The 27,812-nt window shown below is 39.0% G+C and overlaps 2 protein-coding genes across 2 annotated transcripts in view; one reads left to right on the top strand and one right to left on the bottom strand.

The window, feature by feature from the left end:
- Nucleotides 1–7,442, top strand: part of LOC140486249 (uncharacterized protein CXorf38-like) — an 85,930-nt gene extending 78,488 nt beyond the window's left edge. The window contains exon 7 of the mRNA XM_072585141.1: nt 7,123–7,442. Within this exon, the coding sequence (XP_072441242.1) occupies nt 7,123–7,145 (23 nt within the window). The 3' untranslated portion in view covers nt 7,146–7,442. The remainder of the gene's footprint in view (nt 1–7,122) is intronic.
- A 4,628-nt stretch (nt 7,443–12,070) lies between these two features.
- The window catches only part of atp6ap2 (ATPase H+ transporting accessory protein 2), a 62,148-nt gene continuing 46,406 nt past the window's right edge, over nt 12,071–27,812 (bottom strand). The window contains exons 7-9 of the mRNA XM_072585139.1: nt 22,640–22,789; nt 13,435–13,554; nt 12,071–13,105 (exon numbers count right to left, since the gene is read on the bottom strand). Of these exons, the coding sequence (XP_072441240.1) occupies nt 12,911–13,105; nt 13,435–13,554; nt 22,640–22,789 (465 nt within the window). The 3' untranslated portion in view covers nt 12,071–12,910. The remainder of the gene's footprint in view (nt 13,106–13,434; nt 13,555–22,639; nt 22,790–27,812) is intronic.

Below are 27,812 nucleotides of genomic sequence, written 5' to 3'. Positions count from 1 at the left end.
CAGATGTTTGCACGTAAAGGGATGGCTGGAAAATGGGAAGCCTTCAGAAATGAGATAACGAGAGTCCAGAGACAATATATTCCTGTTAGGGTGAAAGGAAAGGCTAGTAAGTATAGGGAATGCTGGATGACTGAAGCAATTGAGGGTCTGATTAAGAAATAGAAGGAACTATGTGTCAGGTATAGACAGGATAGATTGAGTGAATCCTTAGAAGGGTATAAAGGCAGTAGGAGTATACTTAAGAGGGAAATCAAGAGGACAGAAAGGGGACATGAGATAGCTTTGGCAAATAGAGGTAAGGAGAATCCAAAGGGTTTTTACAAATACATTAAGGACAAAAGGGTAACTGGGGAGAGAATAGAGCCCCTCAAAGATCAGCAAGGTGACCTTTGTGTGGAGCAGCAGGAGATGGGGAAGATACTAAGTGAGTACTTTGCATCAGAGTTTACTGAGGAGAAGAACAACATGGAAGATATAGAATGTGGGGAAATAGATGGTGACAGCTTCAAAAACGTCCATATTACAGAGGGGGAAGTGCTGGATGTCTTGAAACTCAAAGAAGTGGATAAATCCCCAGGACCTGATCAGGTGTACCCCAGAACTCTGTGGGAAGCTAGAGAAGTGATTGCTGGGCCCTTTGCTGAGATATTTGTATCATCAATAGTCACAGATGAGATTCCAGAAGACTGGAGGTTGGCTAATGTGGTGCCACTGTTTAAGAAAGGTGGTAAGGACAAGCCAAGGAACTATAGACTGGTGAGCTTGACATCAGTGGTGGGCAAGTTGTTGGAGGGAATCCTGAGGGATGGGATGTACATGTACTTGGAAAGGCAAGGACAGATTAGAGATAGTCAACATTGCTTTGTGCATGGGAAAACATGTCTCACATACTTGATCGAGTTTTATGAAGTAACAAAGAGGATTGATGAGGGCAGAGCAGTGGATGTGATCTATATGGACTTCAGTAAGGCGTTCAGTAATGTTCCCCATGGGAGACTGGTTAGCAAGGTTAGATCGCATGGAATACAGGGAGAACTAGCCATTTGGATACAGAACTGGCTCAAAGGTGGAAGACAGAGGGTGGTGGTGGAGGGTTGTTTTTCAGACTGGAGGCCTGTGACCAATGGAGTGCCACAAGGATTGGTGCTGGGTCCATTACTTTTTGTCATTTATATAAATGATTTGGACTTGAGCATTAGAGGTATAGTTAGTAAGTTTGCAGATAAGTTTGCAGTAGTGGACAGTGAAGAAGGTTACCTCAGATTACAATAGGATCTGAATCAGATGGACCAATGTGTTGAGAAGTGGCAGATGGAGTTTAATTTAGATAAATGCGAGGTGCTGCATTTAGGGAAAGCAAATCTTAGCAGGACACTTAATGGTAAGATTCTAAGGAGTGTTGCTGAACAAAGAGACCTTGGAGTGCAGGTAAATAGGATAGTGAAGAAGGCGTTTGGTATGTTTTCCTTTATTGGTCAGAGTATTGAGTACAGGAGTTGGGAGGTCATGTTACGGCTGTACAGGACATTGGCTAGGTTACTTTTGGAATATTATGTGCAATTCTGGTCTCCTTCCTATCGGAAAGATGTTGTGAAACTTGAAAGGGTTCAGAAAAAATTTACACGGATGTTGCCAGGGTTGGAGGGATTTGAGGTATAGGGAGAGGCTGAACATGCTGGAGCTGTTTTCCCTGGAGTGTCGGAGGCTGAGGGGTGACCTTATAGAGGTTTACAAAATTATGAGGGGCATGGACAAGGTAAATAGGCAAAGTGTTTTCCCTGGGGTCGGGGAGTCCAGAACTAGAGGACATATGTTTAGGGTGAGAGGGGAAAGATATAAAAGAGACCTAAGGGGCAACTTTTTCACACAGACAGTAGTACATGTGTGGAATGAGCTGCCAGAGGAAGTGGTGGAGGCTGGTACAATTGCAACTATAAGAGGCATTTGGATGGGTATATGAATAGGAAGGGTTTGGAGGGATATGGGTCGGGTGCTGGCAGGTAGGACTAGATTGGCTTGGGATATCTGGTTGGCATGGACGGGTTAGACCAAAGGATATGTTTCCCTGCTGTACATCTCTATTACTATGACTCTATGACTCAGCGGGCTAAGTTTCAAATTTACTTTGTACTATTAATTGTAAATGGAAGGTTAGAGATCAATGAATTTACAGTTCTGTGATATCACTCAGTTTTTCTTTCAAACTCAGCCCTCTCATGCAGCTTGCTGGATGCTGGCAAAGAAAGAGAATTAAATCCAACACTTCCTCACTAAACTTGTGATGATTCTGCTCCATACATGTTACTACACCATATTTATTCCACTATGCTTCAGACTGGTATACTATCTGGTAGATATTGATCTAGTTTATAGATGTAGTTTAATTAGCTGACCATACCATGTCTCTCACAGAGAACATGAATAATTGAGAGTGTGGTGCTGGAAAAGCACAACAGGACAGGCAGCATCCAAGGAGCAGGAGGATCGACATTTCAGAAGGGCTTATGCCTGATCTGCTGTCCTTTTCCTGCACCCCACTCTCAACTCTTGATTTCCAGCATCTGCAGTCCTCGCTTTCTCCTAGAGAACATGAAGAGCCTATTCAAAACTTTAAAGCGGTACGTTTAAGATATTAATTACGAGCAAGCAGTACTTCTTTTTAGAAATTACACCTTGAAATTTAAAAATAGATTCCCTTCCTAAACTGGCAAGTGATTCCACTCTGTCCCACTGAAGTCTTCATCAACAGAAATTCATACCTATTTATGTTATCCAGAGCTTTCTCAGCATTATTGTATAATTTTAATCTTGTCCCTTATGTGATTATGCTTTTCATTTTGAGGCTACACTAAGTCTTAACTTTTTATTAGTATTAGATAGTTGTATTTAGACCTTTGATTTACACACTGGAAGTCTGATCTTGTGCTGCTCCTGGAAGTGGGAAACAAGCCAAGCAAGCAATTTCATTACATAAAAGACCAAAACTCAAGCAGGATATAAGTTTGCAATTCAGTTCTCAGAACTTTAAAGGTAAATCAAGCTTTGTATAGTAGATAACAGGAACGCCTTTTGTATGCATTTGCATGTCATGCATGCCCACTGAAAGATCAGTTTACTTGAATTAAGTTCCCCTTCCCAATTAAGTTCTCCACCAGTGAACAGTAGATGCCTTTGAAGTCCTGAGTGGATTTAAGAATTGTACAGCAGGCATGGTACTGTCGTGAGTAGCTGCTACTTTGTCCTCATAGCCTCAAAATAAACTATGTCAGACTATGACTGAGATTGGGTGGCAGTAGCTCATGTTCCATAGGGCATGGAGAATGATTGAAGAAGAGAGCCCGGAGTGTAACAGGCACCAATCAATGAAGCATGTCTGAGCAAGGGAGGAAGTCTGACTGACCACGAGACGTAGGCTGACTGGGAAAAGGTTGAATGGCTATAACGTTTCGCTGCCAGTAGCCAATCTGAGAGCCTGAATGATGTTCCTGGCTTGGATGAACTACTGATTAGGTGACCTGTAAATGTGATATCTCTTTGAAAGTAATTGCTGGACATTGATTTCCTGTCTGCCCCTAATACCAGATTAGGTGAGGTCCTTGTGAATGCATATGCCATAAACTGAGAATTATATAGTCCTTCAAGAAATGCAGACCCACCTCTAAATGGAAGTGATACACATATCCATGGACATTGCACAACTTAGACTTGTATAACAGAAGATTACAGTCTCATTTATTTTCTATTTTGCAATGATGTTAGACTACTACACATGCTCTCAGATCTTTGTCTAAACTTAAGTCAATCTTTCACAAGTTTAGCTGAACTTTGAAAGTGACATTTTTTTTCACAGCTATTCAGCTGACTTCCACATTGACTTTATATCTGACAATCTCTATTTCTCCTTGCTTTTCCTGTTATCACATTCCTTAGAACTTAAATAGATAATTCACTGTGTGTTTGTATCATGAGACTGAAGAACTTTCATCTAACTCTTTTGCCAATCCCTTAGTAACCTAGTTACCAAATAATATATTTCTGGCTATTTTGTAGTACTTTTTTTATTTACTCATAGGATATGAGATGTGGATATTACTGACTGGGCCAGCATTTATTACCCATATCTAGTTGCTCCTGAGAAATCCCTGTGCTGTACATAGCCACACAATGTGGTTAGGAAGGGAACTGCAGGATTTCGATCCAGCAACATTGAAGGAATGACGATATATTTCCAAGTCAAGATCCTGAACGGCTTGGAGGGAAACTTACAGGGGTGGTATTCCAATGTATCTGCTGTCCTTGTCCATCTAGATAGTAATGGTTGTGTGTTTGGAAGGTGCGGTCTAATGTGCTTGGTGATTTTCTGTAGTACATGTTGAAGAAAGTACACACTGCTGCTGAGTTTTAGTGGTGGAGGGTGTGCATGTTTATGGTGCCAATCAAGCAGGACACTTTGTCCTGAATGGTGTCAAGCCTCTTGAGTGTTGATTGTCCTGAGTCAGGAGATGAGCTACTCACCACATTTTTACAGCCTCTGGCCTGGTCTTGTAGCCACTGTATTTATATGGCAAGTCCAGTTCAGTTCTGGTTAATGCTAATCCACAAGGTAGAGGATTCAGTGTTGGTTACACCATTGAATGTTGAAGGGTAGTGGTTTGATAGTCATTGCCTGGCATTTGTGTGGTGTAGTTGTTACTTGCCACTTGTTGGCTCAAGCCTGGATATTGTCCAAATCTTGGTTCATTTGAACGTGAACTGCTTCAGGATCTGATGAGTCATGAATAGTGCTGAACACTGTGCAATCTTCAGCTAATATCCCCATTTTTGACCTTATGATGGAGGGCAGGTCATTGATGAGGCAGCTGATGATTGTGCTGAGGACACGACTCTGAGGAACATCTGCAGAGTCCTGGAGCTGAGGTGACAGACCTCCAATAATCATAATCATTTTCTTTGTACTAGGTTATGACTCCAAGCAGGCATGCTATCAGCTCCCTAGCTCATTCTACAGAAACCATGGACACTTCAGGGTACAGTGTTGAAATCACCCCAGCCAGATTATTATTATTTTAATTTATTCATTTGGGTGATGTGATTGGCCAACATCTATTGCTTATGCCTGGTTGCCCTTGAGAAGGTGGTGGTGAGCTGCCTTCTTGAACCCCTGTAATTAACCTGTTGTGGGTTGACCCACAATGCCATTTGAGAGGGAATTCCAGGATGATGACCCAGTGAAGGAATGGTGATATTTTTCCATATCAGGATGGTGAGTGGCTTGGAGGGGAACTTGAAGGTGGTGGTGTTCCTGTATATCTGCTGCCCTTATCCTTCTAGATGTAGTCATTTGTTTGGAAGGTGCTGTTTGAGGATCTTTGGAGAATTTCTGCAGTGCATCTTGTATATAGTACACATTGCTGCTACTGAGTGTGAAGTGAATGTTTGTGGATGTGGTGCCAATCAAGTGGGCTGCTTTGTCCTGGATGGTGTCAAGCTTCTTGAATGTTGTTGGGGCTGCACCCATCCAGGCAAGTGGGGAGTATTTCATCACACTCCTAACTTGTGATTTGTAGATGATGAACAGGCTTTGGAAGTCAGGAGGTGTATTACTTGCCACAGCATTCCCAGGCTCTGACCTGCTTTTTGATTATGTGAAGAAGCCACATGGACATTATGCAAAAGTATGTATGGATTTATTTTCCAAAGATATATTTGATCTCAATGCATAAGCTCAATTTATATCAAAAGTACCTATACCCCATGTGAGCAGGATTGGACATTTTGGTCTTCAAGCTGGTCTGCCATTTGATGAGATTGTGGCTGGTTCGATTGTGGCCTGAATTATCTACACACTATACCATTTTACTCTCTTCAATGATGAATCTAACTAACTTAAAAATACTAATCCTGGCTTTACCATTCTCTGGGGAAGAGAATTCCATTGAATATCAACCCTCTGAGAAAAAAACAATTCTCATCTCCATCTAAATGGAACAGACCCCTTATTTTTTACACTGTTTCCCCTCGTTTTACTTCCTCCCACAAGGGAAACATTCTCCCAGCATTCAGCCTGTAAATTTCCCCAGGATCTTACTTGTTTCAATAAGATAACTTCCAATACTTCTAAACTCCAATGGATACAGATAAAAGCTGTCCAACCATTCCTCATAAGGTAATTCCTTCATTCAGGAATCAGATAAGTGGACATTCTCTGCAATGCTTCCATTGCTATTCAAACCTTTCTCAAATAAGACCAAAACTGTGCACCGTATTCCAGATATGGTCTCATCAATGTCCCACATGTGTGGTAAACCTTCCCCACCTTTACATTCCATTGCCCTTCCAATAAACAATAACATTCCAGTTAGTTTCCTAATCACTTGCCATACTTACACACTAACTTTGCGATTCATGTATCAGGACACTGATTCCTCTACCAGAGAGTTTGGCAACTTTTCTCATTGAAACCATAATACAATTTTTCTAGACTCCCTGTCAGTGAATGATCTCATATTTTGACACATCAGTAAAATCTTTGCTCGTTCAGTTAGACTATCTAAATTATTTTGTAAAGACACTTTATGTCTTCATGTTTTATTATGTTCCCTACTTTTGTGTTCCAACAAATTTAGAAACCGTGCATTCAGTCCCATCATTCCAAGTCAAGGCCCAGTATTGATCCCAGTGACTGGTTTCAGATATTCATTGTGCCAACCCAAAAGTGATCCATTTATCCCTGCTGTCTGCTTCCTCTTAAACATGATGTTATTTTCTACACCATAAGCTCTCATTTTGCACAGTAAGTTTTGATACGACACTTCATCAAATGCCCTTTTGAAATCTAAGTAAAGCACAGCTCCTGATTCCCTTTAATCCACATTAATTGTATTTCTTCAAATGATTTTAATAAATTAGTCAAACATGATTTCCATTTATAAAATCATTTTACTCTGCCTAATTCCATGAAGAATTTCTTAATGCTTTGCTGTAACCCATTTAATAATTGATTTGAGTATTTTCCCTTTACAGATATTAGGATAATTTACTTCTAGTCCTGCAGTCTCTCTCCCTCCTTTTCAGAATTAAGGGAGCTTTAAAAAATTATAACTTAAGCATTTGTCTTTGCAGCCACTTTTATGATCCAAGAATAAGTCCATCAGGTCCTGAAGACGAAGCTGGCTGAAGTGAACTCGGAAGATAGGGAGGAAATTCCAGGTTTTCGGATCAGTAACCATGTGGAGAGGGATATAGTTCCAAGAGAGGATTGTGCATGACTTGGAATGAAACTTACAGTTGAAGTCTTCGCTATGCCTGATGCCACTGCTCTTTTGGATGATAGGTGTCAAGGTTTGGAAAGCTCTGTATAAAGGAGGTCGATGAGTCATTATAGCGTATCTTGTACCTGCTTGTCATGCTGCACTATTGGTGGAGAAAGTAAATGTTTAAGATGGTGGACAATGTGCTGACTGCCTTGTCTTAGATATGCAAAGCTTTTGTGTTGTTTAAGCTGCATGTCTCAAGCAACTGGAGAGAGTATTCCATCACACCCATGATATGCCTTGAAGTAATGGTCAGGCATTGGGAGAGCTAGGAATGAGTTCGTAGTCTCAGACAATGTTCCCTTTTAAGTTTCATGGCTATGCAGTAGCAGAGAAGTTCTGTACACACAAATTGATGAGCCAATAACTGGCTTTCATTTGAAAGCTGAGGCTGTGCATGGATCTGACAGGCACACGTAGCAACAAATATAAGAAACACGAATGCTGGTCTCTGAATACTCCAACTTTGACTTGCTTGTGTAGCGACATTGTTTATATGGCTGGCTTAATTAAGCTTTTGGTAATAGGTAATATTGCTCCCTTGTGCAAATTTATCTGAAGCTGGGTAAAGTACAACAGTCTTATGTTATAAAATGCTACAAGACCATCTAACCTTGTCCTAACTAATGCCTCCAAATTCCATCATATCCTGCTGGGTTGTTGAAGGTTTTAGGAATTTTCCATTAGCCCAATTTCAGTGAAGCTCATTTTAAATCTACATACTGCTAGCCTGGCAAATAATGAACATAGGGCTCATGCAAAAACATGGTGCAATTACTTAGTCAACAGCACACTTATGACTAGCTTTAAATCCCAACAAGATCCATTCCTAGTAAAATTAAGGTGAGGGATATAAATGAAATAAGTGCAAGTTTGTTGATGACCCAAATTTGGATGAAGGGGTAAACTAGGAGGATAATGCAAAGATGCTTCAATATGACATGTAGATAAAGCATAATGTGAGCAAATGCAAAATTATCCAACTTGCTAGCAAAACCACAAGGCAGATTATCTAAATGGTGATAAATTGGAAAAGGAAGGAGATGCAACAATATCTGGCTGCCTTGTATGTTTATTTTCGGTGACTGATGTTGACAACAAATGGTATATTAGTCTTCACAGTAAGAGAATGCATGTACAGGAACAGAGGTGTCTTGCTGCAATTGTACAAGGCCTTGGTGAGACCATACCTGGAATATCATGTACAGCTTTAGGTCTCCTTATCAGAGTGTGTTCTGGCTATAGCTGCAGAACAACAAAGTTTACCAGACAGATTCCTGGGTTGGCAGAACCGATGCATGAAGACAATAGGTTAGGACAATATGCACAAATTTAAAGTTTAGTTTATGAGAGAATCTCATGAAGCTTATAAATTTCTAACAGGACTAGACAACATCGATACAGGAAGAATAATCTCAATTATCATGAAGTCCAGAAGCAGCAGCTATAGTCTCAGGATAGAGCAGGCCTTTTAGGGGGCTGAAGTGAGGAGGAACCCCTTCCTTTCAAGAGTTAAGAGCCAGTGGAATTCAGTGACAGAAAATAGTGGAGGCTAAGACATTGAACCTTTAAGGAGAAGTTAAGTAATAGTTCTTGGGGATCACAGGGTATGGGGAGAAAGTTTGAACAGGGTATGGAGTTTAATGATAATCCTCTAAAAGGGCAGCAGATTAAAATTTCAGACTGAAGGAAATTAAATTTTATTTTGTGCATTTGCAAATCAGTTATAGTTAACCAAGTTAATTAGTAGGTCACAAGCCAGATATTAGCAGCTGATTAACCAGTTGAAATCAAAACTAGTTGAGAATTCAGAGGACGTAAATAAAATTGAAGTAAAAGGATTCCAACAAAGGTACAAAAACAAACTGCTGGAAAACTCAGGTCTGGCAGCATTTGTGGGGAGAAAGCAAAGTTAATATTGAGTCCAATGACCCTTCAGAACAATTTCTGTTTTTATTTCATCCTAGCATCAGCAGTTCTTTTCAGTTTTTCATTTGGTAATTTGGTACAACTGGGAATTTGTTACTAAGGGCAATGGATGTACAAAGTAAGTAGATTGATATATCCAAGACAAACTTGAAAGCTGGACAAATTTAAAATGGCATTACAGGGAAAGGACAAAGATGGATTCACTGTCTGTTACTGAATTAGGATTACCAACTCGTTGCTCGAGCTGAAAATCACAGGCATGAAGGAGAAAAAAAAAACTGACATCAAGGAGGGAGAAAGATGATGATCATATACTGTTTAGGGATAGGGAGAAGACTGAGAAGGATGCAAGATTAATAACCTATATGAAGGAGAGGTTGGAACAGAGGGTGTTCAAACCAAAAATGTTTGAAACCTATTTAAAACTCTCTTTTTGGGCCACTAGACAAAAGATGGTTGGGGAATGGAGGAAGGTCAGAACATCATTCAACAGTTTATCACTATTTTTAATTGCCAGCCTGATTCAATATGATGCAGTACAAGATCAACAGTCCTATAAACACTTGCTCGTTTCTTCACTACAATTATTAGGGATTTATTGTATGCCCTGGAAAAGATTTGGAGAGCAGGGCAGTGGAAAAAACATCGTGGTGTCAAAAAGAGAACTATAAATGTTGGCGGAAAGTAGAAAGATTTTCATGCTCCTTTGAAACATTCCATTGCTTATTCATCTTATTTTTTAAAATGTTTACTGCATATGCTGATCAAAATATAGTCTCCTCCATATTTGAGGGTATATGCAGATTAAGTGATTTTGTGTAATACCTCCATTTAGTCTGCAATTATTTTTTGTCCTCCAACTTGTTCTCATTAACATACTCACACTGGCGCTTTACTGGAATAGTACAAGCCAACATAGGCTTTTGATTTGGTACATTAGTCTTCAACAATTTCAGACCATTCTGTACTCTCTCTTTGGAGAAAAGAAAAAGGTCAAAACAATCAGCCAGCCACAAACCTGCAAGTTCACTGTAGTGGGCAGCTGCTTTGTGTTAACTCACTTGCCCTTTGTTTTGCACAGCTATTCATGTACAGTTTAAGAAAACTCATTGGACACAGTGAGTGCAGAGACTTTGAGAAATTAAAATAGCCAGCATGGATTTGAAACTGGAAAATCATGCTTGGCAAACCTCAATTTGTTGAGCCATGGTTAATATGGGAATTGCAGTAGATATAGTCTGAGGTTTAAAGGAATGTAGAAGATTAAAAATTTGTGGAATTAGAAGGACAATAAGTTGGATTTTACATTGGTTAGCCAGCAAAACTCTCCTTTGGAATTAAAAAGGTAGATTACTTTCCCCACAAAACGGTCGAAAACAGAAGGATTAGTTTAACAAAACTTTATATTAAGGTGATTTTCAGATTACGTTTAAAGAGGAGAGAATTCATTAGATGACCAAGAAACTAAGATAAAGAATGGATAAAAAAGTGTGGGAAATGAAATCCAATGAAAGCAATTAGGTGATGAATTTGTGAAAAAAAAAGTTGCAAATATATACAGTTTCCTAATTTTTGGGGGGAAAAAAAAAGGAGGGGAGAGAAAAGCAGGGAGAAATTGTAAAGACAGAGGTGTCAGAGTGGGTACTGGGAGATTGCCTAAAACAACAAATTTAGAGGTTTTAACAAAAAACAGCTGCAACAAAGGCAAGGAGAATTGTCAGTTCTCAGATCAAGCTTTTAGTTTTCAAGCTGTGGCAGTCAGATGTTTGGGTCTCAGAAGAGTTGGAGCTTCAGTAAAAGGATTCTTTGCTGCTACATTCTCGGAAATCTTTCTTGATGTTGTTTCCTTCTGGATTGGAGAATTGCCTGAGAGAATGAGTATCTAAATTTATTTTTGCCAAGCAGTGTTTATGGGATATTACTATATGGGAACTGTTAATTAGTAATAGGTACTGTACCTATAATTCAGTTATGTTTTTCAATAGTTAAGATTTTCTAAATTCCTCATTTGTACTTCAACTAAAAATGTTTAAATAAAGTGTTTCGCTCAATGTCAAGTAGTGTAATCAGTCCCATCACACCTTGAACACTCACTTCACGTCTACTTTTAAAGAAAGAAAAAAGTAGTTACGGTCTAGGCTAGGGTGGGGAACCTGCAGCCTTAAGGCTGCATGTGGCCTTCTAGGCCATTGTGTGTGGCGTTTTGAATGAATCCAAATTTTGCAGAACAAATCTTAATTTTTTATTAATGATTTTTTTCATCCTTTATTATTTTTATTTTAATCTTAAAATATATTTAAAATCCCAGAGTGTAAAAGAAAATTCAATGAAATAATCCTTAGACTGACCATAATTATAAAAATGTGAATTTGAAGAATATATAATTGAAGTTTCTTGGATGCAGCCTTATTAGATTACAACAATGTGGCCTTCCAACAGGAAAAGGTTCCCCCTTCTGGTCTAGGCTACCTTAAAATATTTTTTGAGGGGGGTGGGGGGGGGGGGGGGTCTGGCCTGGTCCATAAACTGGAAGCAAAATCAATGCTGTAGAACAGATTCGTGGGTAAAACATCTCAAGTTGCACTTCCTAAATTTGAGGATAAACTGGCAATATTCAATATTAAAAATCGACAAAATACCATGCAAAAAGGACCAACATTTTTTCCCAAATGTGACTGAAATGATTTTCTGAAAAAGGTCACCAGGAGTCAATTGAAGAGTCCATGGCATACTTGCTATGAATTTCTAACTTTCAAAATGGGAAATTTGAGACTTGATGGGCTGTACACTACAAATATACATTTATTGATCACATAACTGCAAAGGAGTTTGCTTAATAAATTTAATCAGAATATTTACAGTCAACTTTATTAACATTTTCATTGCACATCAGTAAAACCAGCCAAACATAAATAGCAGTGCTGATCACGAATTTTTAATCATTATTTTTGTCAAGTACCAGATTTATTCTATGTCAAACATAGCCAAAACAGTTACAATTGAAGCACACAAACACATGACCACCATTCAGGAGTCTGCATAGCAGTTTAAAATCTTTACACCACATTTACTATGAAAATAAAGTCAAATCATTTCACATTTCCTACAATCAGATTACCTGTTGCAGTGCATTTTTGATCACAGCTGCCACGTCTATCCATGATAGTGAAACTATTTCAATAGGAAAGTAACAGACTGAACCTAAAACAGTAAGCTGCGCAGTAGTGATTTACAAAAGCAGAAACAATACCAACACATACAAAGTTAATTCCAAAATAGAGGATACTGCAAATGGAGTTAGGTGGCTTTTATCCAATGGAATGCATTAGTGAAAAATAAGTTCACTATTGGCTATTTTTCTCTAGTCCAGAATGTAAGAACAAATTCTCTGCTTGTACTTAAAACACTATGACAAGAAATCAAAGAAAATTCTGATCAAGCAACCTGCTTAATTCCAGAGTTAGGAATAATAGCCATGACAGACAAATAATTTAAGGTGGTACTGTGGGAATATTTATCTTTACATACCCAAGAGTGAATTTTATTATTCTCCCATTACCATAATTGTGAAAAAAAACACTCCCAAGCAGGAGTAAACTAGTCTTCTTGATACTTTCCCAGAACTTTAGAAGTGTACATTTTCATTGATTAGATGCGAAGCAAATGGCTTAATCCATTTTAATTCGCTGACTAGTCATTCTATAGATAATGCTATCATATCCAGGATCCATATTCCACAGATTGTAGGCAACGATGATCACAGATAAAGCCAGGCCTATCATCAACCAGAGGACAATATTGAATACGACAGCATAGTTATAGTTGTATTGGTAGGCCAAACCATATGTATGGATTGGATTATTCTATAAAAGGAAACCAAAAAAGTCACTGGTATATTGTTACTTCATTAGACAGTTTTGAAAAAAATACATTAACTTGCAAGTATATTCATTTAAATATTTTAAATGGCTGTCTAAGCAAGTACTTATTCAAAAGGAAAATATTCAGATGTTATAAATCTCAAATAAAATGAGAACACTACAACTTCTCAAGTCAAGTAATATTTGTTGAAAGAGATGCAAAGCTAGCCTCAAAAAGAAACTAGTATTTGCTTCATCAAAAGATGTGCGAATACAGTGCGAAGTTATTAAGGAGGCTTTAGACAGTTGAACTATGAGTATACTATACTTACTTTGGATGGAACCTCTAGGATAGATCGACTCTTCCTCACAAGTGGTGCATCAAAATTCTTTACAGTCAACAATTCAATCACAGCATTTCCACTGTAAATGGAGAATACGTCATCTGCAAACTAGCAGAAGTAAAACATTGGAATGAATGTATATTTCCCAACAGATGCCAACTGCAGCATAGTTCTACACGTTTAACTTAAAGCAACAGTGGGGTCATGCAAGTTATGTGCAAGTCATAATAAAAGGATGAAACCTTATAGCTACTCCATGAAACTTCATTTATTTAAAACAGATTTTAAAAGAGACAATGTCATGAAACAATGACTGAACAAAGTTTTAAACTCAGTATGTTAAGACTATTAAAAGTATCAGTACATACAATAAATTGTAGAATGAAATATTAGTTACCTGGAGCACTTGCATTCCACTTATTTTTATGTATTAGCTGTAACATCAAGAGTTATAAATATGCCTCTTAAATTGTTAAAGAGGCTTCAAAAGTAGTAATAATCACCATAAAATTGATAAATTAAGTGGATTTTAAGGAGCATCTTAAATAGGAGGGAGGTGATGACAGGAGATTAAAGGTGGTAATGACAGACAGGATTAGGGAGGAATTTTACAATGTAGAACCTCAGCAAGCTTAAATGGTTCATTGGCATTGGTAGGTCAAAAAGATGTAGAATGCAGTAAAGGCCAGAGTTGAAGCAAGAGTTTAGAAGGTTGCTTTGTCAAAGCAAAAGGGATTGACAGCCAGGCAGGGATTTATCTACAAGGAGATTTTTACATGAAGATTTGTGGGATTGGGAGCCAAATATAGGCTAGTGATCTGTATGGATTAGCAGGATATGGAGCTGCAAGGATACTGACTGCAGAATTTTAGATGAAGCTGACGTTTTAATGGAAACTGGAAATCAACTTGTCTATTTCAATATTCTATTTGTTAAGAGGTGGGCTAAGGTAGGGTTGGTGGAGGGTAATGCGTACCAATCACTTGCAAAGGTTCCTTTGACAACGTATTTAAACCAGTGACCTCCACCACCTGGAAGAACAAGGGCAGAAAGTACATGGGGAATATCCGAAACCTCCCCTCCAAGTCACAAAGCATCATGTGAAATCTATTGCTTTTCCCTATTGGGTAAAAATTCTGGAACACTAATCAGCAGCACTGGCAACAGAGGTTCACAGAGATATGTTTACCACCACTTTAAAAGCAGAAGTGTCAGGTAATAAATGCTTATCTGTGCACAGCCCACAGGAGAATGAAAAAGCCAAGATGGAAGTACCTAGCTTTATGACCAAAAGGATATGCATGGAATAGAATAGGGTCCTGTAGACAAGAACTGCTTCAGCCCAAGACAATGGCCTTGGAAATGAAACAATCAGCAGGTTAAAAAAAAGTGTAGTTTAAGTACAAAGATATCTTATCAATAATTAGCTGCCGTAATTCACACCTCTTCCAGAACTGAATATTAGTTGATACACAGTAGAAAGTAAGAGAGAGTATTAACTGGAGTATCTACAAATGCTGTGACCAAAGCATAGCATGCAGATAAGAAACAAAGAGCCAAGAATGGTTTCTTGGGGATAAAAGCATTGTTGAGGGAGCAGAAAGAGAAGCTATGTTTGGTGACACTGACTATAACCCAACAGCAAAAAAAGGAACCAAACAAAACCAGTCCTTTGAACTAGAAGGCATTCAAGAAAATTGGTATAGTCAAATGTAAAGTTACAAGGATAGAACCCCTGGACCTCACTTTCCACCCCAATCTCTGGATAATGTATCATCCTCTGCCATTTCTGCAACCTCCAGTCAGACCCCACCAGTGATATATTTCCCTCCACACCCCATCAATGCTCTAGAGACCATTCCCTCTGCAACTCCCTTATTACATCTATGCCCCCTCTCCCTCTACTCCCAGCACCTTCTCTTACTGACACAAGAAGTGTAAAACATGCACCCAGACCTCCACCCTCACCTTAATCCAAGGCACCAAGGATCCTTCCACAGCCAGAGATTTTCCTGCACACCTCATCTACTTTGTCTGTTGCTCTCAATGTGGTCTCATCCACATTGGGGAGACAGGACACCAACTCTCAATGTTTCAGAGAGCATTTCAGGGACACACACACCAAACAACTACACTGCCCTGTGGCCCACCTCCTACTCCACCAAGCCCTAGGTGTCCTCCACTGCCATATCCTAGCCACCCGATGCCCAGAGGAAGAACACCTCACCTTCTGCCTGGGAACTCCAACCACATGGAATCAATATTGATTTCACAAGTTTCCTCATCTCCCCATCCCAGATCCAACCCTACAACTCAGCACCGCCCTCTCAAACTGTCCCACCTGTCCATCTTCCTTCCCACCTATCTGCTCCACTCCCCCCAAATGATCCTCCAACACCCACCTCCTTATCTTCCCAGTTACCTTCCCCCAGCCCCACTCCCCATCCTGCTTCATGGCACCCCTCCCCACTCCAAACATTCCTGAAGGGCTTCTGCTCAAAGCATCGATTCTCCTGCTCCTCGAATGCGACCTGATGTGCTGCGTTTTTCCAATGCCAAACTTTACGACTGATCTCCAGCATCTGCAATCCTCAATTTGTCCTGTTCTGAGTTACAGTCAGGTTCAGGATCATTTGCTTTTTGGGCAACGATTCAAAAGATTCATTTGCACATTACATTAGGTGACTAGACTTTCAAAATCAATCCAACGTATTTGTCCACAGTGAAAGTCAAAAATTAGAAAAATGAAACCCAGACATTTGAGTAAGAGTCAAACTACTTCCTAAAATTTCTGCGAATGGCTGACTTATTTGAAGTTGCTGCAAATGCCTTGCTGAATCAGGTCGACAATAACCCACTCCACTTGAAAACAAGTGTTGCTGTTGGACAATGATAATAAGGTTGCCCATTCTGCTGGATCCCAACAGCAACTGATGTCAGATTTTTAAAAAAATCATGGGACGTGAGCATCACTAACTGGCCTGACCTGCTGCGCTTTTCCAGCACCTTGGATGCTGCCGGACCTGCTGCGCCTTTCCGGCGACACATTTTCGGCATCACTAACTGGGCCAACATTTACTTCCCACTTGAACTGCCGCAAGGACAGTCATGATGCGATAAGTAACAAGCTTTGAGAGTTTAGCTCAGTGACATTGGAAGAGTGACAATATATTTCCAAGTCAGGATGGTGTGAAACTTTCAAGCAATGTTATCACCACACATCTGTTACCCTTATTCCAAGTGATAGAAGTTATGGTTTCAGAAGGCACTGGTGAAGGTGTGAACAGTGAAGGGTTGCCAATCAAGCAGGCAGTCTTCCTGGGTGGTGCTGAGTTACTTCAGTATTGCTGGAGCTGTACATCCAAGGGGAGTACTAAGTAATAATCACACTCTTTACTTGCGCTTGTAGATGATGGGGAGACAGGTAGTGAATTACTCAGTACTCAGTGTTAACCATTTCTCTCCAGGTGCTGTCGAACTTGTGCAGTTTCTCTCGCATTTTTCGCTTTTGAATGTCAGGCTAGATAGGTTCTTGAGTATCAAGAGGACCAAAGGTTACAAGGAGAAAGCAGGAGAATGGAGCTGAGAAACGGATTAGAAATGATTGAATAGCAGAGCAGACTATGGGCTGAATGGCCTAATTTCTGCTCCTGTGTCTTATTTGACAAGGAAAAATTGAGAACTATGTACACTTCTAATAGGATTACTGAACAGCAATTAGAAGTGGAAAATTCTGCCCCTTCCCTAATCCAGGGTGACTGTAGATAGCTGTAGTATTTCTGAAGCAAGATTTTTATATATTTTTCATTTATTTCCATTTAGATTTTGAACTTGTAGCATGTGGAATTTGAGTGTAGGGGTTAGTCACCAAGTCTTCGTAAAGCCATGATTTGTTTTAAATAAAAAAAGGCAGGAACAGTTCTTTGAGGTTAAAAGGAACTTGTTCACTGAGGGATTTTACAAGTGAACAAAATAAAGAGTGTAGTACATTATGTTTCTATTAGAAGGATCCAGAATGGCTTTTCTTGAGCTTAGGTAAACATTCATAGCTGGAGGAAAGCTTCTGATTATAGTACGCAGAAGTGGTGATTGAAGCTAAACATTTCTCCTGAAGGAGGATAGTTTAGAACGGTTAAGGAATGAGTTACTTCAGTGTAAGGAGTTAGTTTGAAAGCGCACAATCAAAAGTGCCTGATTAAAACTCTGAAGGGGTTATGAGAATTTGTAAAGATTTAAGTTCAGTTATATTAAAAGAAACTGGCTCAGATTCTCAGGACCAGGAATTAAAGCACCTATCAGGTTAAACCTTATAAAAAGATGCTTAAAAGGGAATTTGCAGGTATGAATACTGTAAAGTGTGCATTACTGGTTTTAATGATTGTATTTCAGACATTTTGAAGCCTTAAACTTGTGCTAATTGTAATTTTGCAGAACAAATTTGTTTTATTGTCAAATGTGCAGCATTGCATGTTTGTTTTGATGAATGGCCACATCATTACACCAAACAGAACAAAATATCATTTGTCAAGCAGATTTTAGTCTGGATCTGACCTCTCCAGTAACATCAGCTAGAAACAAACATGCTCTTCTTGGTTTAGAGACAATAGGCAGAACATCCCCAGTGAGGCAGAAGCAGTTTACGTTGTGTTCCAAGTGGGAGTCATAGAAATAGGCACTAGATATCATCCTGCCTCTTTCTCTGATCTGAACTCAGAATTCAGTCAGTCATTGATTCCCAATGGGTCTGCAGAGAATGTGAATTAGGTGATTGAAAAAGCAATGGAGACTTTTCAACCATAAATTCCTTCTTTGCCAACAATGCACAGCTCCCATGCTGTGTCTGCAGTTTACTAGAGTCACCAAGGCAAGTGCACAGCGGGAAGAGAGTTTCTTCAGTGAAGCTGACAAGTTGAAAAGACTTGAATTAGTTATATAGAACAGCACCAGCCATGGCATTGAGAGATTTCTGTTCAAAGCACTTCTGAGTGCTTTAAATACTTGACAAGTGATTGCTAACTTGTTGGAAGTACTTCACTCACCTTCAACTACATTTCATGGCTGCTAGTTTTTTTTAAAAATATAGAATAGAAACAGCTCATGCAGTTCCATCTTCCATCTGAGGGGAAGAGCCAGAAGTAATATTGTACCAATACTTCAAAACAGCAATTGCAGCATCTTTATACTTGTCAAATGCATGTCCAAGGACAAATAGAATTAACACCAAGAACTAGCTTTAAAATAAAATACTTCTTTATAGACAAAGAATAAGTTCTCCTGATGAGTATAAGCAGCAGTGCCTCAGATTCTCATGACAGACTGCTGCTGACATCTGTAGCTTTCTGGAATAAGACCTCTTTAAAGTGTAACAGGTGGGCATGTATTATTAGTAGTTAAGGTACTTGTCTTTGCCAGGCTCCAATGGGCCTCTGCACCTCAGCAAGTGTGCAAGGAGAAAGAAAAAGCAGCAATATGTCAATGTACATTAGTATGCAGAAATGCAAGGTCACAGAGACATAGGACCGCAACAGCAATATGCAGATTGAGTATTTACTGACAGATGGAGATGAGAGGTGGCTGCGCAAAGAATGAGGTAACTTCAAGGCGCATTGATCTGAAGAGCATTATACAGACATATGTCTAGTAATCCAGTTTGTAGAATGTGTCACACCAGTCAGGTTCTCACATCTCTAGGTTAGTGGGAGCACACCGGTCTTGCTAACTTCCCTAATCACTTCCTTCCACATCTGCCTGGTTGGAGAAGTCCAATGTCACCTCAGACCCATAAGTAGAAATGCTAGCTTAGAGTGAGCCTTCCTAGTCTCCCCTCTATTCTTGCAGTTTTGGCATGAAATATTAAAGAGTTAACTTGCTCTGCTGACCTGCAGGAAATTAGATGCTCTGAGGCTAGGGTGGGATGTTTCTGTTCTACAGGTAGAATGCAAGGAATTTACAATCCCGTCCCTTGCCATTCAGATCCCATGGCCATTTTCTAGTTATTCAAAAGCCAATTTACATTGTCATCTATTTACATTTTCATCCCCAACTTAGAAATCAAATCAGAATATTACAGATGGAATTTGACTACTCCCCGTAATTTAAAAATGATTTGCAAGAGTTTTGACCAATAAGGGATGATTTACATTATATTGTTTCTGGAAATTATGCGGTCACTGCATGGTTTCTTGAGTGGCATGTGACGAAGGGAGTGGCTGGGGGTCGTTTTGTGGGCATTACTGACTGTAAAGATTTGTATAAAGGAAGAACTGTTTCGTTTGTTCAGAGAGATGTTTCCCCAAAGTTTGTACTGTACTTAATAAAATGGTTGCTGTTCACAGAAGTCGGCATATTGCAGTTGCATCAAGTGTGTAAGTATCTCAAGAAAAAAAACTAAACAGGCAGCCTCAAAATTCAAGTGTTGGAGAGCCCTTGCAACTTATGTCAGTTCCTTTAATTAGAAATTCCTCCTTTGACAGGATTACAACAATCTGCCTGCACTCACTAATTGGTGAGGTGGGATGCTAATGATGTGCTTTGGGAGGGGGGCTTGGTAAAGCCATTAATTAGGCTGCTAAACCAAAAAATGGTCGAACTATTCTAGAGTTCAGAATCACATTCTGTTCAGTTATTTAGCATATAAACTCAAAACTAACTTCATTATTACGTTGAAGAGGGAAACTTCTGCTAAGCATCACACCTGAGCAGATGAACATCAATGCAGTGAGACATATTTTACTATTCATTCCAAGATACAATTGCTAGTATTGAAGTGGATTGTGAATGCATTAGTTTAAAAAACCTGCCTTGATTACTTTTAAAACAATTTTTTCTGCCTTAGATTGAGCAAAATGAGCAAACCACAGAACAATGACAGTTAGGGACGGAGCCATTCAGCCTATATCTGCACTGGCTCTCTAAATGAGCATTTCACTGAATGTAGTTCTCTTGCCTTCTCTCATGTTCACACTTGTCCTTTAAAAAATTACAGTTCAACTCACTATTGAATGCAATTGAACTTGTCACTATCACACTTTCAAAAGTACTCTACTTTATCTAGATGTTGCATGAAAAAGCTTAACATAAATTTTACTTTCACTAACTGCTTTAGACTATGCCTTCTTATTCAAGATCCTGTGTACTGGGAATGGGGCCATGAGTGTGGCAGGCAGTAAGACTTCTCTTCCCAACAAGATGAATGGATGTAAAATATGAAGCGCTGCAGTTTTTATACTGCAAGAACCAATCTGTTACCATATTGTGCATATAAACGTGAAAAGCTTTTAACAAGGCAGTTACTGCTTAATAAATTAGAATACAATCTGAATCAATGCAGTTTAAATATATTTATGGAATACAAAGAACAGAAGAGAAAGAGTCATTTTAAACCTAGTTAACTTGACCAGTACTTTGTTTCAACTTTTGGATTAACTAGTTATGAAGTAACAAAGATGAAAGGCTACTTCTGAATGCATGAATGCTAATCTTCAAATCATCTCAACCTAAATATTTACTTTGATTTGGAGGTGTCGTTGTTGGATTGGGGTGGACAAAGTTAAAAATTTCAACACCAGGTTATAGTCCAACAGGTTTATTTGGAAGCAATAGCTTTCGGAGTGCTGCTCCTTCAATAAGTGAGGAGCAGCGCTGCAAAAGCTAGTGTTTCCAAATAAACCTGTTGGACTATAACCTGGTGAGAGAGATTTCTAACATAACTAAATATCTACTGAATTTGTCAAGTGCTCCTTTGAAATTGCTTTAGAATTGGTTATGACCACAAATTCTTGCTTTGAAACAGTAATACATTAAGCACAATTAATAAATCCAAACTCAGTGGTTTCAGTTTAGTTTAAAAATTTGCAGTTTATAACATAAGCACTTGTGGACTATAAAAGGAGACACAAATTTGTATTCATTTAATAGCTTAGATGAATTTGAATTTAATATATTCCCCATCACAATTTTTGTACAATGATTGCAAAATGTATTAAATTAAAAACAATTTCTAATACTATATCAACTCCCAACAGACGTAATGACGTTTAACAATTACGAAACATGCAAAGTAGCTATTTTTAAATCATGACGACAAAGATCTTAAATACTCTTCCAAAAGATTTGTTACTAGCCAAGGCATTTTAGCTGTATGTATTGAACTGCTACCTATCTGAATAAGGGAAGAGTTAAAATTGAATCTGCTCAAGTGCGTTTTATAGGCACCTCAAAAAACAGGTGTCCTATGCCTTAAGGATGCTGAAAGACAACTGACTTATTTTTCAGGCATCCATAATGGCCACCTGAAACCCATTTACATGTGTAAAACCCAACCTGTTTTATATACCTCTACAGAAATATGATGGAGATTTCAGAATTGAGCGTCCATGGTCAAGACAGTTAAATAATAGTCAAAAATCACTAAAATGTCATATTCACAAACAGTTGAAATGAATTTCAAGTTCATTCCTTCCTGGCATGTGACTCCCTCAGTTTTTGAAGAAAAAATACCTATCACCCCTTTCTGAAGAAAAATATTAGGAGAATGACCTTTAAATTTCATATATAATTAGTGCGAGCAAGTTAACCAAATTCAATCACAGTTCCCCTTGCCTAATCTGCAGGTAAAGATCTAAAAGATCAAAAAAGCATGTGCAGTGTAGAATTCTCGTAGCAGATTTGAATCAGGATTCACCAAATTATACTGATGTAAATCCAAATTGGCAAATGAATCATGAGATTTGTTTTGTCCAAAGCAAAGATTTTGACTACATTCTGTAAGATATTGCACTTGACATCTTATTAACCTCAGATACAATGTTGAAAACTTCTCTTGCAAAAATACTCTAACCATATGTATAGGTTGGGAAGCAACAGAAGTAATGAGGCATTTCTCTAGATGCTTTGAGGAGAAAGTGAGGACTGCAGATGCTGGAGATCAGAGCTGAAAGTGTGATGCGGGAAAAGTGCAGCAGGTGAGGCTTATGCCCGAAACATTGATTCTCCTGTTCCTTGGATGCTGCCTGACCTGCTGCATTTTTCCAGCAACACATTTTCAGCTATTTCTCTAGATGCAACAAGATAAGAATTTTAAAAATCCTTCAAAAACATCAATATCTAACTTGGTAATAACTGAAAATTCAAATTAGTGGAGTAGCAGAGTAAAGATTAATGAGTAAAGTGAAAATCCAAAACGTTATTTTACCTTCTGGATGACTGAAGCAAGGATTTGGACAGCATCACGGAACTGCTGAGAGTCCTGCCCATAACGCTTTATAATTTCTTCCAGACCTGCCAGCTCCAGTGAATAAAGGGCAGGTGAACGTTCTTTTGCCAAGCGTTTGTGCCTGTATAACTGTGGGAATATTTTACATCCAAGGTTACTTTTTTTTAAATTACTGAGTGAATTCACATTAACTTTGTATCGTAGCCAAATCGAAAGAGGGTCCTCAGTAAGTTGGATGTTCACATGCTTTTTTTGAGCAGGAGTTTAGTACCAATATCTAAGAAAATACACATTTGAACATACCATGGAGAAAATTCTAGACCCAAAACATTGGTGGACATACAAACTCTCCCAACATTAGATCTGCAACACTCGCATCTTATTCAAATGATCAGCAAGCAGCCAAGTTCCCAACATTATTACTGATTAAAAATGTGTTTCTTGTTTACAATTCAGAGTTTGACCACTGTTCCCAGACTTTCTACCATTTTGGAAAAGGACATACTTCTGGGCCACTAACTATCAATACCATTACAGTATACTAATTGGAGTTCATGACCGCAACTTTGCGAAGATCACCCCTGAAATTACAAACTTTATACACATGAACTGAAAGCAAATTCTCCCCTTCCTGACAGTCTTAGTAGGTGATATTATAAATTCTTTGGCCAGTATACTCCCCTTTAAAAGGGCATAATTGTGACAGTCTTCAAAAAGACTTAATACCTATCTAGCTAAAATACTGCATCTACCTCCTTGATAAGTTACCTCTAAGATCCTTAACCAAGTTTCACTCAGACAGAGTACAAATCATTGTTGTACTTTTCAGTGCCTTACTGAAGGCCCAAACCAAAAAGAAACATTCCGACCCTGGCAATGATTCTCTGCAGAACTAAAACACAATTAGCCACACACCATCCTCAACCATTCTCAAGCTCTATGAAATTATTTAACTGTATTCTTAGTGATCTTCTTTCCGAACTCTACCAACACTTTCTCCTTCTAACGTAATGCATAGTCTCCCTCTAAACAAATCAACAACTCACCTTTCTCCCCTCATAACTTGAGATATTAACACTCCGGTATTGCCCCCCATTGCTTTCAAATCAGTTTCCTATTAGTCCTCCCTTCACTCTACCTTGCAACCCAAAAGTCTTTCAACATGCCTTCGTAAATGCTGGTCTTTCCTGGAACTTCATGTTTGGGAGGTACAGGTTGTATTGGTGACATCATTAAAACTAATAAACGAGAGGCTGATGGAATTTAAATTTCATGAGATTTGACCCATCAGCTGCCACAGTGAACCAAGAGAGCTGGAATTCCACCAGAGTCACAGAGCCGTCAGTTCAACTCATCGATACCGGCCAGAAATCCCAATCTAACCTAATCCCATTTTCCAGTATTTGGCCCATATCCCTCTAAACCCTTCCTAGTCATGTATCCATCCAGATGCCTTTTAATGATGTAATTGTACTAGCTGCCACCACTTCCTTGGTAGTTCACTGCTTACACGCACCACCCTCTGCATGAAAAAGCTGCCCCTTGGGTCCTTTTAAGTCTTCCCCCACCCCCACCCTAAACTTATGCCCTCTAGCTCTGGTACCCCACACCTCTGGAAAAGATCTTTCCTCTTTACCCTGTGCCTCATGATTCTATAAACCTCTATCAATTCGCCCCACTGTCTCCAAACCCCCAGGGAAAAAGCCCCAGCCTATTCAGCTCAAACCCTCCAACCTTGGCAACATCCCTGTAAATTTTTTTTTGCACACTCCTTTCACAATGTTGTTTCTATAGAAGGTCAAACAGAATTGTATGCAACATTCTAAAAGTGGCCTCACCAAGTCCTGTACTGCCACAAGGACCTCCCAACTCCTGTACTCTGTGCACTGACTAACAAAAGATAAGCTTACCAAATGGTTTCTTCATTACCTTGTCTGTGACTCCACTTTCAAGAACTACTGTATACACCTGCACACCGAGGTCTCTTTGTTCAGCAACACTTCACAGGACCTTACCATTAACTATTTAACTCTTGTACTGATTTGCCTTACCAAAAAGGTAACACCTCACATTTGATCCAAATTAAATCCATCTGCCACAGCCTGGCTCAGTGTCCCCTTTTACTCCAATAAACTTCTTCACTGTCCACTACACCACCCACTTTGGTGTCATACATAAACTTACTATCCATGCCTCCATACATTAAAATCCAAATCATTTTTATAAAATGACAAAAGCAGTGGACTCAGCACTGATTCTGTGGTACATCACTGGACACAGGCCTCCAATCTAAAAATCAATCCTCTACCAACATCCCACCTCCTTCCTGCATGCCAATTTTGACTGGCTCCCCAGATTCCATGTGATCTAACCAGACTACCACACAGAACCTTGTCAAACACTTTGTCCATATAGACAATTCAGCAAGGTTCATCTCTCTACCTTCAATCTTTATTTTCACCTCTTCAAAAAAACTCTAGTGAGACATTATTTTCCCACGTAGAAAGCCATGTTGACTCTGTAAATCAGTCCATGCCTTTCCAAATGCATGCAAATCCTATCCCACAACATCCTCTCCAACAACTTGCCCAGTGAAAACTCACCAGTGTAGTTCCCTGCTTTTCCTTACAGCTTCTTAAATAATAGTCACCAGTTATCTCAATGCAGACCAAACAATACAGCTTTGCGTTTGGTATTCAAGCGAGTTTTACAATTATGTCCAAGTAAACTTCAGAAGGGGAATCATAGCAGATGCTGGATGTCAACGGTTTTGGAGGCTACTGGGTTTCCACAGCATTGTTTTTATTTCAGATTTCCATCTTCCAGAGCGTTTGGCTTTTAGCAATCTTCAAACAACCCAAAGCACTAAAGCCAAATAGACCATCTTCCAAAATGCAACGCAGGAAACATCACAGTCAGTCAATCTTATGCATGACAAGCCTCCAGTGTGATGACCAGCTAACCTATTCGTTCCAGCTATGTTGGCTGACCAGGAAACATTGGATAACTCTTCTTCCAAGTGGTGCCATGGCATCTATGGGTGGTTAAGGCCTTGGCTTTAATATTGCATCTGAAAAAAGTGACACTTACAACATTACAGCATTCTATCAGGATCAAATTGGGGATTTCAGCCAAGATTTGTTGCTCAAGTCCCCACAGTGGGAATAAGGTTTGGAAAGTGCATTATAGGCAGTGATTACATGTTTCAATTGTGATATCGTTAAGTCAATAAAGTTAAAGTTCGCAGTTGTAAGGAACACAAACTTATGACAGCACAGGTGCTCAGAGTAAGTTGTGAATCAACAGCACTTGCTAACAAGAGTTCAGTTTCTTAACAAGCTTCTTAGCAATGTAATTACCTTGATAACAGATTTAGATACCTTGATGGCAGCAACATTTTCCATTTATGAATGGAGATAGAGAATGTTACAAGTTAATATGCTTTGAAACCTTTATACAAATGGTTATCCATTTGTATAATGTACTGGAGTAGTATTCAATCCCAATTGTTTCCTGAAACTTTTGCAAGTTTACATGGTGGACTGGTGGTAGTTAAGTGTAACTTGACTAATGACCTCCTAAGCTGCTTGTTCTTTTGATAAAAATTTACAATCAATGCTCTTTAGATTATTGGAAATAGAAGGTGATGTAGAAATCCTTATATCCTCAGAACATTGTCAGATCCTAAAAACATGTTTCAGCCAATTCCATTTGAAGTGTAATCACTGATGTGATGTGGCCAAACAAAACATTTGAGATCCCACAAACAGCACCATGAGACACCAATGAGTAATTTTATGTTGGAAAAGGATGGGAGTTGAGGGCTAAAAGCTGGTCAGAATGTCGTGACTCCTTGGTTGTGTTCTTTTGTGTAATGTCACAAGACAGGATCAGTAAGGAGGATGGACAAATGGCACAACAGGATAGAACACTAGTGAAGCTTTGAACCAGTTGGACTTTAAAATAGAACAGAATCAAGTAAACAGATTGGAGGGGAAAATGATCAAATCCAAAATAATTTGGATTCCAGTGGTGTTAAGGTACGACATAGACAAATTGTTGCAGAGATAGAATAAATAACGACAGTATAAAACTTTAGCCAGACTGACAACAGGGAAGGGATCGGATTTTGCACCGAATTTAAGCCAAGAAAAGAGAGACTGAAGAATGATTTATTTTAATCTATTTATCTCATTTTTCTATGCACAGACCTTCTGTTAATTACAATTCAGAGTGTTACAGAAGCTCTGAAGAGTCTGCAATGCAATGAGAAAAATACAGTATTCCCAGCCATGAAGTTCTCTCCACTGTTGAATGCTCTATTAAATTTTACACTATACTGTACATTTGCTTATACATATTTACTTGAAAAACATCTAAAATAATTATGCTTCTGGGATTCAAAAAACAGGGGCAGTAAACAGTTAGGCTTGGAGAAAGTGAGGACTGCAGATTCTGGAGATCAGAGTCAAAAAGCGTGGTGCTGGAGAAGCACAGCTAGTCAGGCAGTATCTGAGGAGTAGGAGAGTCGACTTTGAGCATAAGCTCTTCATGCCTCCATCATAGTCTGTTTTCTGTTTGAAGATTGAAGAAAGTGTGGCCTGCTTTATAAAACTTTCTCTATAAGCATTCAGGTGACATTTCTACCAAATCATTACTTTTAACTGGATTGTCCAGATCTCTCTAAAGTAATCTCAACCCCCTCTAGGTCCAGCATTCTCTACCGTCAAATTACCAACATTCCAGAAACAAAAAAAAATTGTAAAAGACACTCTGAAGCTCTTAAAGGACGGCAGCACTGATGGAAGGAATGATAAATGAAATAATGGATGAAAGGAAGGAGATTTCTATCAATTGTTCAAATGGCATTAACTTGTCCAAAGTGCATCATGTTTCGAGTCTAAATGTCTTAAAAGTGATGAAGCAGAGCAGTGACAGTGACAGAAAAGGAATGCAAAACAATTAAATCCTGCAGTCAAGATCTCAGTACCTTGAGGACATCCTACCCCATTGCTCAAAAGATCCAAGAGTCAAGAATCAGCCGGTTCTGTCACATGACGACCCACATTAGAAATTTGAAATTCCAAGCAAGTGCAGCCTTTAAGGCACAGTAAACAAAGGTGCCTTGAGACATTTTAGGCAGATAAGCAGG

Source organism: Chiloscyllium punctatum, chromosome 15 (assembly GCF_047496795.1).
Source record: "Chiloscyllium punctatum isolate Juve2018m chromosome 15, sChiPun1.3, whole genome shotgun sequence".
In the NCBI taxonomy this organism is placed as follows: Eukaryota; Metazoa; Chordata; class Chondrichthyes; order Orectolobiformes; family Hemiscylliidae; genus Chiloscyllium; species Chiloscyllium punctatum.
Note: the sequence above shows the minus strand (reverse complement) of the source record. Positions and strands in the feature narration are given on the sequence as shown.